Source organism: Lampetra fluviatilis, chromosome 1, assembly GCF_964198595.1.
Source record: "Lampetra fluviatilis chromosome 1, kcLamFluv1.1, whole genome shotgun sequence".
NCBI classification, from domain to species: Eukaryota; Metazoa; Chordata; class Hyperoartia; order Petromyzontiformes; family Petromyzontidae; genus Lampetra; species Lampetra fluviatilis.
In genome coordinates this window covers 31,550,658-31,564,573 of record NC_136275.1, presented here as the reverse complement: position 1 = coordinate 31,564,573, position 13,916 = coordinate 31,550,658, and the positions used below count along the sequence as shown (strand labels likewise).

At 49.5% G+C, this 13,916-nt stretch overlaps 2 protein-coding genes across 3 annotated transcripts; both read left to right on the top strand.

Annotated features, from left to right (window-relative positions):
* Positions 1-585: 585 nt before the first annotated feature.
* Positions 586-4,340, top strand: LOC144941040 (archaemetzincin-2-like). Its single transcript, XM_078867887.1, has 4 exons — positions 586-702; positions 1,589-1,901; positions 2,841-3,014; positions 4,195-4,340. Exons 1-4 carry the CDS (start codon positions 586-588, stop codon positions 4,338-4,340), a joined length of 750 nt encoding a protein of 249 aa, XP_078724013.1.
* Positions 4,158-13,089, top strand: LOC144934645 (uncharacterized). Of its 2 annotated transcripts, XM_078860705.1 has the most exons (4): positions 4,158-4,323; positions 4,945-5,714; positions 8,332-8,508; positions 9,766-13,089. In XM_078860705.1, the coding sequence occupies exons 2-4, from the start codon at positions 5,049-5,051 to the stop codon at positions 10,531-10,533; spliced, it is 1,611 nt and encodes a 536-aa protein (XP_078716831.1). In that variant the 5' UTR covers positions 4,158-4,323; positions 4,945-5,048; the 3' UTR covers positions 10,534-13,089. The 2 variants fall into 2 exon arrangements, with proteins under 2 accessions (XP_078716831.1, XP_078716821.1); XM_078860695.1 differs by lacking the exon at positions 4,158-4,323 and having other exon boundaries at positions 4,550-5,714.
* Positions 13,090-13,916: the final 827 nt, after the last annotated feature.

Sequence of the window (13,916 nt, the reverse complement as noted above, 5' to 3'; positions counted from 1 at the left end):
TATCTTGGGAGTTGTTGTTTAGACCTTTTTACGCCCCTATCCATGAAGTAACAAGATTATGTTTAATCTGCCTCTGAAGTATTCATGCATGTAGCATCATCCACTATCCCAATGCTGGGAAGTTGGTCCACGCCTCTTCATGTCTCTTCCCACAATGTTTTGCCGATCGTGCTATCAGCATGCTGTGACGAGGCGAGTAATATGTTTTCGTTGAGCAGAGCAACCTATTATGTTAGAGAATGGTCCGTGGAAGTGGATAACACGGAGCCACATTTTCCCTTTCAGTGGCTTCTGGTCAACACAGTATGTATGTTGAAATAATTTCGCTAATTGGAAGTGCGGGGGAGAATGAGAACCAATTGAACACAAAAATAAGCTCGAAAGAAATTTGTTTTCAAAGTAGAGGGAGGCACTTTCCCACTCGCTCTGCCAGTAAGATTAATGTTTTTGGTCACATGAAAAGTCAAACAGATATTTGAAATTCTGCGGGCTGGCATTTGACCAAATTAAGCGCACGAAAACAAAATCACGGATTTTTTTTGGTGTGTGTGCAGTCATTCGTGACTCAACTGAGACCATCAACCCATGGGGCTGGAGAACATCAGAGGCTGCCACCTCGATTTGAGACCAGGACCTCAGCAGGGCCACTTTCAGCGCTTTGACCTCTTGACATCTGAGCCATCTGGCGGCGACCTCGTTGATGTACACTTTTATTTAATCTAAAACCAGCCACTGAAATGCTCTTCTCACACTACTCGTGCTCACAATCGGTAATCGAGTCGATTGCTGCTTCATGTTGGCTCACTCCCCATTACTTAACTGACCTCGTGTCTCCTTACATCCGAGGTCTGTCACTCTATTCACAAGTTGCAGGGATTGGTGGGAAATGTGGACCTGTATTGTATTCAGTAAGACTGTTTTTGACTGATTCAATACCCCTTTTTAATTGCGCCTGAAGATGCATTTGTTTGAAAAGGTTTTTAACTTCATTTGAATATTCAACAAATAGCTGTCTTTTATTTGGCTCACTTTAATCTCTTAATTTGTTATGTTTTATAACACCTATATAAGCGCTTTGAGAAGTATTTAACTTGAAAGGTGCTATAAAATATAGGTTGGGTAATGACGTATCGTCCTTTCTATTAAGCCGGATTAAACTCAAGATACATGCATCGAATACGTGTCCGAATACATTTTTAGATTAATGCATTTTACAAACAATGGGTTCACGTGATCTCTATCGCCACTAGAAATGATAACTTTCACCACAATAAAAAAAGGATGCTTAAATTGAATCTTGATCTTGCATGGTGACGAATCACCGCATTGTCACGAGGGAGGTCAATCATTACACCCCTTCGTCTTGCATATTGTAAATCCATTAGTGCATGTGCAGGTACGATAGCCTTAGCACAGCATTGCGAGAAGCTGAATGGATGTCGTTTGGGATCCATGGCCCGTCTGGTCAGCCTGTCTCCACAGTGGCACTCCACCGAGCTTTCGATTCTCTCCTTCACCAAGGCGGTGGCCCCGTGCGGGCGCACTCCCAACAGAGACGTGACGCTGCTCGTCGTGGGTGTGCGCGCAGCCCATGCTCTCGCTGTGGACTCACGCGGAGCCGGGCCCCGGCCCGCGTGCCCTCATGGAGGCTCTGACGGGCGGTCCGGACCAGGCGCTCGCGAGCCGCTATCGGGAGCGACTGTCGCGCGGTGAGAGGGCCCTGCTGGCGCGGTGTCACCGTGGGGGCGAGGAGGGCCCCTTCGGCACCGCCTCACCGGCGTGGCTGCTTTGCCAGTGGCCCGAAGAGCCGCAAGGATTCCGCGATTTCGCGATGGGCTGCCCCCCTCGGTGCCGGGCGCTGCACGGGATCCCCCAGCCCACGCTGCACCTGCAGCCTCTGGGTAAGGATGAGGCGGTGGGGGGGGGGGGGTCCGTCACTTCCTCCGAGGTGGGATGAATCGCGAGAGAAAGAATTTGTCACGTAGGAACTACAAAATTATAAGAATGGGTTTTACCCTTTCTGGCAATAAAACAAAGTGTCAAGATGTTCATAGACCTTTTGCATAGATTATCAGAGCATGTTCGTTTGCATATTTTGCCACAAGTACGTGTGGTTAATGCAGACTTGATGCCTTGCAAATTGTTTCTATTTGGTGTTTAAACATCTTTACACCTCCTGTTGTATTGCCAGAGAGGGTAAAAACTTGTTCTTATTATTTTTCTTCACCATTTTGGATGCTGACAAAAAGGCCGTAACGGGAGATCTACAAATCGCTCAATTGGGACAAGGCACAGCAATTATCGGCGTCCTGTCTGGGAGAGTAACGCTCACCTGCCGGCCAGGTGCCGAGTCACCTGCTGCCACACGAGGACGGTTGTCGACAGAGGTGGCACCTCAAACGCTTGAGATGATGAGATGTTGTGATGCAAGTCGCTCATCGCGTCTAGAAGCGCTCCGAGACACCGCAGATTGCAGGGTGGTGCATTGTCACCCATCCAACTACGATGGTTACTAGGGCCACAATACAGAGAAATCACGGACACGTCACCAGTCCTTGCAGGATTAGTAAGGCAGTTTTTGACGTGATAAGTGTGCATTTGGTAAGGCATTTGCTTTAAGTAACCGTGTATTTTGTCAACACAATGGGGCGCTTATATTCCTTGGGCATTCAATGTTTTTTTTCCTGCACGGTATCCATGCCGCAGCCTACGAATCTCCCTTGAAAGCATTGGGGTGGGGGCGGGGAGCGCACCGCACTGGTTGAGGAGACCCACGACGACGATAACAGATGATGACGATGATCACGACGACGATGATCACGACGACGACTCTCGTGCAGGGTTCACGGACACCGGCTGCGAGAGGTCGCGTGCCTTCATGGCGGCGGTGCGCGGCTACGCCGAGGCCTTCCTGCCGGGCTTCACGGTGCGCCTCAACGAGCCCCTCGACGTGGCCGAGAGCCGCAGCCCCTGCCGCCGCGACGCGCGAACGGGTCACTGGCAAATCCACGCCGGCAAGTCCGCACACGCCCACGTACACGGGCCCACACACGGTAAACTAAAACCATTTTTTTTTATTTTACCAGGTAAAGCCCCACTGCGCTATGTAGGTCTTTTTCAGAAGCGACCTGGCCACAAATGATAGCTCAACTAAGTGGCTTATCACGTGGAAATGTATATCAGCCAAATACTCTAAACGCACGTTTCTAAACGTGGAGGGGAAAAAAAACGGAGAGAAATCCACGCGACCATGCGGAGAGAGACACACGCAAACTCCAAATATACAGCAGGCGTCAAGGTCGGGATCAAACCCACGACCTCATGTATACCAGGCGAGGTAGTTAACATCTTGCCACCATGGCGCCAGGCTTGCCACCTCTGAAGGCCATGATCCACTCGGGCAATTGCTGCCGACGATGCATTAACCATGAGGTGACTAAAGCAACTCGGGTGAGCAACGGAATGGAGTGACAATAATTATCTCGAGCCAATCAAAGTAAACCTCGATGAAAGGTTTTCTGAGCAATTCATATTTTAGGGACTGGAAATTAACCTGTTTATTAGGCATGGGGTAGGCCGAGTGCTAGGCACTAGTTGATTAGGGATGGGGTAGGCATGGGACTGGTCACGAGTTCGGCGAGTCATTCCTCGACGCAGTCCAGTCTTGCCAGTGAGCAGTAACGCACACACACAACCCAATGATGCAAGACGCAGGTTGGTAGACTGTGCCCAGATCACTGTGTGCATGAGATCATCTACTGACCGCCAAATAATTTAGTCTTTGCAAGACGGCGCTTGCCTATGTTTGTACACTGTTGGCGGTTTTTATCCCTTGGGTTTTCACAGTTATGTTGGTTTCCTCCCCACAAGTAAAACAGCCATCAACCCACTGTTCACCATCGTGGGGAACCACAAGCAGCACAAATAACTAGGACAAGAGACCACCTCATTAAAAAGTGAATACATTCTTCATTGCTCTAGCCTCCGGGCCTTGTTTAATAATTCACAAAATAACCAAACAAATTCAGGATCCTCCTGAAAATGATTGTATGCTGAACTTCCTTCGCAACCGCACACAGCCAACCGTGCAAATCGGAGGCGCGGGAACTAATCGTAGGCGCTGCGTGAATGTGCTCGCAGGAGCGATACGAGCCGTTTATGGGCGCACCGTGTAAAGTGCATCTCGCCCCGCAGACGGGCTGCTGCACTACCTGAAGGGGCTGCGAGCTCCTGGCCGCTCCTGTCTACTGGGGCTCACTCTCGCCGACCTGTACGCTGGGAACTCCGCCGACTTCGTCTTTGAGAAGTGCCTGCCCGCAGAAGGTGCCTGCAAGCCATGACCTAGACCAGGGACACGGGCCATTCATTAACATTGGCATCAGTGCCATATTTCTTTTGACACTGGTAATTAGTGCCGTGTTGTCCGTCATGGATCAGAGATGATAATAATAATAATGTTACGGCTCGAAAATAAGTCGCCGGCATTTGAGTACAAGTGTCCGAGGCAGGTGCTGGTAAGACGGGATAAAGCGCTGCAGTCGTGGGACACGTGTGCAGGGTGGGGGCAAGGCCGATTTCCGAGAAAAAAAATCCGAATGGTCTCCACGGTCCAATGATTGAAGGTAAGACCTATAGCCGGACGGTGCAATACCATTAGGGCAGATCTTGGGAGGTTGCTCAGTAACCGAACAACAGTCTTGGGGTCTGACAGACGGTAGAAAATGCTGGCAAGGTGTGACGCCATCGCTGGCTTTGGCCATGATCACATTTTCATCTTGACCTCGATTGTCTAACATTGTCTTCACAGTGTCATAGCGTGCAACGTTGGCACCAGTGCCGTATTCTATAACGCCGGCACGTAGCGCCGTAGTCAGATTGTACGCAACAATGCGCCAATGTCTCCAACACCACCGCTCCACACTCACTCTCCTGACCATGGTGCAGGGGTCGCCGTGTGCAGCCTGGCGCGACTCGACCCGGACTTCGACAAGCGGCTGCGCGAGGCCGGTAATAAACAGCGGCCTCCTCCATGGCCGGGCCTCACCGTCATGCCCCGGCATGCCAAGGAGCTCCCCATGGGAGGCCCATGGTGGCAGCAGCAGCAACGGAAGCAACAGGAAGGTGGAGAGCAGATTCATAATCAGAAGCACAATCAAGGGCGGCAGCAGCAACAGAATCAACAGCAGCAAGCGCAAGATCACCTGCTGCAGCAAGAACATCTGCAGCAGCTGGAGCGGCAGCAGCAGACAAATCCAGATCAACAACGCAATCACCAAGAGCAAGATTGCCACCAACAAGACCAATATGATTTGTCGCAGAAACAAAATCAACAGCTAGATGAACATGCTCAGCAACGGCAAGAACAGCAGCAGCCTCAAGATCAACTTGTGAATGAACATGAGCAACGATACCACCAACAACAACAGCAGCAGCTGCCACCTCCGGGAAGTGAACCCACAGCGCCGGATCGCGATGCCGATGCACGCGATGACCACGACGAGAAGGAGGAGGAGGAAGAGGAGGAGGCCTGGTGTCGGCCCAGGGGACCGCAGGGCCCGTGGGCGAACGCGAGCCTCGTGCGGTGCTACTCGCCCGCCGTGGTGGGACTCCTGCAGGCCCGTCTGGACCCTGCGCGGAGCGGCGACGGCGCTTGGTTCGCTGGCCTCTCCCTGCCCGCCACGCCGGGCGGTGACTTCCTCCTGCACTCGTGCAAGGTCAGCGATGCCTCCGATGAGGGCATCTCAGGACTCCGTCGTCACGACGAGTCCTGCTGTTGAACAATTGTAGGAGTTGATGTTGAGGATGGTGCATAGTATACTAGCTTGAAGTTTGGGCAAGCCAACCCAGCTCTGTTTTTAAGCCGAGTTACCTCTATCTAGATTGAAAACTCATTTCTTTCGAACTGCTTTTTGTGTTGAGATTGTTGTCCTTCCCCCGCACCTCCGATGAGCATGGTCGGCTACGTACGGAGGGTCAACATAGTATATAACATATAGGGAGAGGTCAGTCGCTAGCACACAATGTGATTGCGTCACTCCGTGTGGTTGGCATTTTGGGACAAATTTGTATCTAGACAACCCGTGACCTCGTTGAAAGGAGCATGGAGAAACTCAGCAGGGGGCCCGACACGGTTCGATGTGAAACAAACTTTCAACAAATGAGAAACACAGAAGTAGTAACCACACGATCTGCCTTTGTCTGCATTCTGTTCTGGCTCTCAAGCCCGATGTATAAGGTTAGGCTGTGGGTGCCCATCGCTTAATTGTAAAAAGAAAAATACCAAAATTCGTGGACTTGGCTTTAGCAGTGGACTGAGTGGCCTCGAGTGCCCCTCCCCCCGCAGTGGGGTTGCATTTCGACAAAAATATATTTTCGTCTGATTTTATGTGAATGTTGCAATGTCTTCAATACCACCAATGGCTTCAAATCACAAGAATGTTTGTTGTTTCGTCAATACGAGAAGGTGGCTATCAGAATCCAAGTGTCTCCGTGGAGCGGTGATAAATTCCTTTGGTTGGTGCCGAGCCAGTGATGGACATGACACGTTCCTATGGTAGGGAGGGAACACGGGAGGATGTAGATGAGAGGAGGGCTCACGGTAAATAGGAGCACAAGTGAAGTACCGTGCGACAAGTCCGCAGGATGATGAGATGTTAACATTTTTTCAAACTTTTAAGAAAAATAAGTGGGGCTTTGGCAAGACACGTCGCTTTTAACGGATGGTGGCCAAGAGTAATGACGGAGTGGCAGCCAGGGAATAGAACGGCAAGGATGGTCGGTGGCTTGGGGAGGCCTTCATCCATGGGCACACGGTGGCTGACGATGACAATGTAGTGTAGAAATTATTCAATAACAATAAAAAAAATTGATTTAAAGATTTCGTGACTGCAGGGATTCATATTCTTGGTTCTTTCGGTAAAGTCACGTAGAAGGGAAATAATAAATTAATATTTTGTTTTATATTTCTATTATTTTATTATTTCCCTTCTACGTGACTTTACCGAAAGAACCAAGAATAACAATAAAAATGATTGTTGTAAACACGATTAATTGGCAGCCATTTAACAATGGGGAGGGGGGGGGGTATCTTGGACTCTAAAAAGGCAGGAAACTCTCCCGCAGTCGTGCACGATCGGCGGTGATGTTGTGACCGCGATGAGGTTGATGAAGTCATCATCAACCTCATCGCGGGGTCTGACGCCACTGGAAATCATTACATTTACTCCTGCAAATGATTTGCGATTTTATAACTTGATTCATGAAAGTAGAATTCTTAAACGACATATTCCGTTACACTGCTTTAGCAGCGGTGCGCAAACACAAATAACAAAAAAATTCGAAAAGTTTGTCAATAACACTGCCCTCAAAGGAAATGTACATACAAATATACCATCGGCAACATCCAGGGAATGACCATTGATGAAGAAGTGCCATTTCCAGACATGCTGCCTCCCGTATCTTTTTCTTCTTCTATCTAGCGCAGTGTTATCGCCAAACGTGCTGAGTTTCAGTTTTAGACCGAGTAGTCCATTATTTCAATAGTCAACAGCTGCAGTTCTCAATTTGTGCGCTCAGTCCACGAAATTAGTACCACCTGAGGTAGCAAAACCTCAGCAGCACGGATGTATTAATATGAATATTGCGAATGAAAGTGCATTATTTTATAACCCAACTCATTTGAAATGGTTATCACGCAACTCACGGTTGTTGACTACATTAAGAAATTAGATGTTAACGACCTCGCCTGGTATATAGGAGTTCGTGGGTCCGATCCCGACCCTGCCGCCTCTATATGTCGAGTTTGCATGTTTATCTCCCCGTGGTCGCATCGATATTTTTTCTCGGGGTCCTCCAGTTTTTCACTCCACATTGAGAATGAACACGCGTTTAAGAGTATTTGACTGCTATAAATGTCCACGTGACAAGCCACTTCGGTGAGCTATCATTTGTGGCCAGGTCGCTTCTGAAAAAAAGAACTCTGTAGCTCAGTGCGCCTCGCCAGGTGAAATGCGACTGTGGTCATCCAGAACAGACCATAAACAACGTAAACCACGCAACACACAAACACAGAGGAGACACACCGCAGCGGTGCACTCCGCTGCTCCTGATGCGGCCGTCTGGCTCACCCACCTGAATGTGTAATCGTAGCCGTTGCTCTACATCGACATCAGGCACACGAAAGCAGAAGCCCAAGTATTTTTGTTTTTAATATAGAACCACTACAGTTAGGCCCACCTCAGGAGGATACCGACAAAGTGAAATATTCCGACCCGCGCTCATGGACTCCGTGGCCGGGCTACCACGCTGGTGCCCGCCCCCCGTGTCCCGCAGGCGGTGGTGCACGCCGCGTGCCACCTGCTCGGCGTGGCGCACTGCCGCTGGCTCGCGTGCGTCATGCAGGGCGCGCGCAGCGCGGCGGTGGCACGCACGCGCCCGCCGCACCTGTGCCCCGTGTGTCTGCACAAGCTGCACCACGTGGCCGCCTTCCGCCTCGCCCCGCGCTACCAGGTGAGGCAGGAGGGAGCTCGCAGGGTGCCACTGGGGCGAGATGTTGACTACCTCGCCTGGTACGCAGGAGGTCGTGGGTTCGATCCTGACCCCGACGCCTGCTGCTGCTGTATATTTGGAGTTTGCGTGTCTCTCACTCCCCGTGGTCGCGTGGAATTTCCTCGGGATCCTCCGGTTTTCCCCTGCACATTTAGAAACATGCGTTTAAGAGTGTTTGGCTGCGATAAATAAATAAATAAGCTCCGTGGGCCTTGTCTCATGAGCCCAGTGGTGGAAATTCCACATTCCTATGAAGTGGGGTGGGGGGGGTTAAGAGTCTACTTTATAAGAAAACTACTGATGACTTCCCACAAAGTGGTACTCGTTTTGATCGACATCAGGGGACTGAAGCGATAGGTTACCCGTGGAGCAGGATTTTAAATCAGTTTAAGACGTAGGTTTTCGCGATCAATATTATCCATAAGGTTTATTTTTTTGGGTTAGATCGCGTAAATGTGTCATTAAACCCGCTACCACCCGACACAGCCAATTAATAAGGTGTGTCACTTAAACAAAGCAGGCAAAACAGTTACTAGTTCAGCACACCGGTGTGTTGGAGAGTAAACCCACATTTACAAATTGGAGTACGTCGTTTCGCCGGTAATTACAACTCGCATCATCAGGCGACAACTCGAGTTGTGGAGAAATCCTCCCGTGATGTCGTCACTTGTGAGCCAATCAGGTGCGAGGACCAGAGGGGGGGGGGGGTTAATGTATTCATATCAACTACAGTTGACGTCCATTATCAGTTGGGTTTTAAATCGCAATCTCATTTGGATTTTTAAATCGCAATCTCATTACGAGCCAAGCGGTTTGCAAGTGCCACAGGATGAATATGTATTCACACACCTTCCTCCAACAGCACGAATAGACAAAGCTACCGACCTATATTGAGTGGTCATGAACCAGCCAATACTTGGTTGGTTTTGCTCAGCTTTCTATTTGTTTTAATGCTGTACTCGCTTGCCTGTGCTTCGTTATGTTGGTGACCCAGATGACTCTTGCGAATGAGACTCATCGCGGTCTCATGAGTTGTCACCTGGTGAAATAAAATAAGCCTTAAACTTGAACATAGAGGAGACTGGTGTAATGGAGACTTTACAATTTTTTTTTTAAAACAACCTTTGCTCGATTGGATACAACTCACTCTCCTTCTCGCCCTCTCATCCTCTCAACCTCTCTTAAACCCTCCCAACCCGTCTCTCGCCCGTCACCAAGTGTCTGTTGGATTGGGTGCGCAGCCAAACGACGCCGGACGACGACGAGCGGACAGGCGACCGCGACTCAGACGACCTCACACCCCCACGAGCCTCTCACCCCGCCACGCGAGCGCAGCTGTGCAGCGACAACAGCGACAGCACCGGCCGGCAGCCCACCGAGAGGGCCGAGCGCACGGCCACAGCGGAGGAGAGACGCGGCACCCTGGCGAGTCACGAACACCGCACGGCCACAGCGGCCGAGGACGGCGCCCTGCGAGACGCGGGGGACACTGCGGCGATGGACGCCGCCGAGTGTGGCTCTCTCTTCTCGTTCGAGCGCTGGCTGCTCGCTTGCCTGGACCAGCTGCGAGGAGACGACGAAGCCGGGAACGGCGACGAGGAGAAGGAAGACGGCCAAGAGGAGGAGGGAGTCGACGAGACGCCGCCCGACTGGGACCGCGCGCTGGAGGAGCTGCGGGAGAGAACGCGGCAGAGTCGCGCGAGGCGCAGCGAGGCGGAGGCCAGGGCTAAGGAGGTGGCCGGCGGTGGCGGCGGTGGCGGCGGCGGGAGCCTCCGGGGGTTTCTCAACGCCCGGGTGTCCACGCTGAGGCGACAGCTCAAGGGCAACAGCAGCTTCCGTCAGATGGCGGAGGTGCGGAACATCGCGGAGAAGTCCTGCAAGAGCCTCAGGGCGAAGCTGAGCGTCAGCGAGAGAAAGACGCTGCAGGGCGCCCCCAGTCAGATCTCGGGAATTTCCAGGGACAACTGCAGGAAGCCGGACCAGTAGAGCGATGTGCCAAACCTCCAGCGCTCTCTGTGCTTAGAACGCCATGAAAGGCGCCTGTCCGGGTGGTGCGAAACGTTCACTTCGATACGCATTCCTCGACCGATAATCGGTTCAATTACTACGCCTCGCCTACAATAGTTTGGGGGGGGAATTCTCAGCAACACACCAAAGATGGGAGCTGGACGGGGTTTGGCGATGTCATCGGCATCGGCCGCGTCATGCCTTGCGTGGCTTGTCGGCCTGGGGGGGTCATAGCTGTCAAACCCGTATGGTTTACTACCCCGTATTCTTGTACAGGGAGACGGAGAGGTCAGGTCCAATCGAGAGTTCAGGTCCATATGGTGCACAGACGTTTCAATACGGGCAATTTTTGTTGTTGTCTATTTGTTTGCATTTATTCCCTTGTGATGGGACTTTGTAGGATGAACGTTGAGATTTGTAAGGGTACGGGGTGACCAATACGGTCTGAATTGGTCTGTAATAAGCTAGGGCACTGATAAGGGGTTGACAGGTACGGGGGTTTCCCACCTTCGTGAAGTGAGATTTTGAGGCGGTCGCCACTTTTTTAAGGATGTCGAGTCATTGACCAGCACAAATGCAGAGGATTATTTATAACCGACTAATCAACTGAGTGGACAATGCGTCCCAGCTGTACTTTTAATACAAATTGAAGATTGTTTTTCTTTCTTTCTTTCTAAAACCAGCCCTTGTGACATCCCCCCACAAGCCCAGATTCGATCATTACCATTCGTCTTCATCCACATGCCCATCATCGCCGCTGTGCTACACGCATCACCGCAGGGTTGGTAAGGGGCCATCATGGCGTAGGCACGCAAAGATCTGTCAAAACTTGACCCCTTAACCCCTCCATGTAGGCACGCGTACTTTTTACACCCCCCCCCCAATCCTATCGAATGGCCGATATTTAATCCACGCAGAAACGATCAAGGATTAATAATATTAACGTGTTCAAGCAAACAGATAGTCCACCGCCAGACTAACTCGTTTGAAGGCCAATGCAGACAAATAACACTGGTCAACACACTTTTTCTGGCATAAGGTATTCCAACGGTTTTAATGTAATTTTGGGGTGCTGATTCCAAATCTGGCATCAGTTTTTGTCTATCACATCAGGTTTTTGAGATATCAAATATTGCATTTTCAATAAAAACTGCAGAAGAAAAATATTAAATAAATGTGGATATCTACATAAAATGATATTATAAACACACGATCCTAAAAATACAGCACCATATTTTAACACTAAAGCAGTCACTGACTCGCAACAACTTGCAATCATAAATGACAGTTAATTTCGGGTAAAATCAATGAAAATGGGGTATGCCGATAGCATAAAAATGAGATGTGATAGAGCAAATATGAGATCAGATTTGGAATCAGCACCCTGAAATTAGTCTAAAACAGCTGCAAAAGTCCAGGCCAGAAAAAAAATGTTTTTTTTGTTGACGAGTGTTATCAAAGCTTTACCCCCCCCCCCCCCCGTTTCCTAAGCGTACATTGTCAGTAGACCCCCCATACGCAAGCGTACGCATTTGGGTTAACCCCCCCTCCCCCCTCCGTGCGTACGGACTGAACGGATGGCCCCTAATAGCAGGAAGCTGGACCCTGAGTGACAGCAACTGCGCGGGAGGACGAGAAGAAACGCGAGGTTCGGTGGGACTCCAGTCGGATTGAAGGCTCCCTCTTCTGGCCACGTCGTTAGCGCAGCCAGTGCTTGTGGTGTCGTCACGAACGCTGCGTCGTAACACGCCCCACACGGACGGATCATTGCAACGGGTTTAGAGGTGCAGCACTGCCTCCCCTTCACAACTGCTGTTTCAGCGGTCAGAGTCAATACGCGTAGCCTTTTTTTTTACGAAACATGACAATACAATGTACTGTAATTTTTTTTCTTAAAGTCAATACATTGCGGTTTTGCCCTGGGGGAAAATCTGTGCCACGTTATGAATCCACATACATTTGTTAGAATATTATCCACTTCCAGTTTGTGAATTGTGCCCAGACCAAAATCAGACAATTTATCGATAGACAATTTTCGTCAATGTGCAACAATTAAACGTGAGAAGGGGTATAATGGAAACGATGCCACTATCTGTCTATTTATCTGCATGAACACTGGAAATGCTAAATATTGTATATTGTACTTGCTGTTGCTTGATATAATTACGAACTATATACATACACAGGTGTTATAAATGTACACCTGCACATGAGTTTAACTTAGTAAAACCTTGGGTACATTTACAACTAACCAATCTTAAGCCTATACAATACAATTTAAAGCTGGAATAAAAACCACGCACACACATGGATTGTGTAATGCCCTTGTCTAACATACCTGTCCTCTGAACGATTTTTACGAGCGGATGTTATGTTGCAAGCCACACGAAATGACTTTACACGGTATGTGGAGATGCGAGAGAGCGTCACACGTATTTTCGTCATCACGACATGGGCGGAAATTAAAAAGGCGCCGTCGGCGCCTGATTTGCGAATCCTTTCGACGCTGGTTTTGTCTCACGTTTCGGGCTGGCCGGTTGTCTACCGGGAAAGGCCCTAAACAGGGACACGCCGATGCACTGGACCACGTGCACGAGCCATCGTGCCACACCCCTTGTACGGACAATGAAAACGCACCGACACTGCAACCCTTTAAAATTTCGATACAAATTAAGTAAATTTTGACTTAAAGCTTTCGTGACTGCAGGAATTCATATTCTTTGGGTCTTTCGGTAAAGTCACGTAGATAGAAAAACTAATAACAATAATATTATAAAAATAAAGTGAATAATAAAATAAAAATATCACGTTTCGATTGCAACACACGCAATCGTTATCAGGAGATTGAATGGCTTACCAAAAATCCATAAAGGTACACCACTTCGTTCTATCGTCTCCACCATTGACTCACCCACCTACAAACTGACCAGATTTCTGTCTGAGACCTTACAACCATTGACTGGTAAGACCACCTCAGCTGTACTTAACTCAGCTCACTTGGTATCGTTAATTAAGGACATCTTACTATCTCCAGGTGATTTGCTTGTTAGTTTTGATGTAGTCTCTTTGCTTACCAAAGTTCCTGTGCCTGACACCATTGCAATCATTGAAGATTTTGCCCAACAAGGACTGGATGCTGATGTACCGGCCCTGGTTGGACACTGCCTCACCAACACTTACTTCACCTGGAATGGAACATTCTACAAACAAGTTGAAGGCACCCCAATGGGTTTTCCCTAATCTCCAGTTGTAGCCAATGTTTTCATGGAAAATTTTGAGACAGATGCCATGCAGGCATCCACTCTACGTCCGTCCTAGTGGAAGTACGTAGATGACACGTTTGTCATCTGGCCACATGGCCG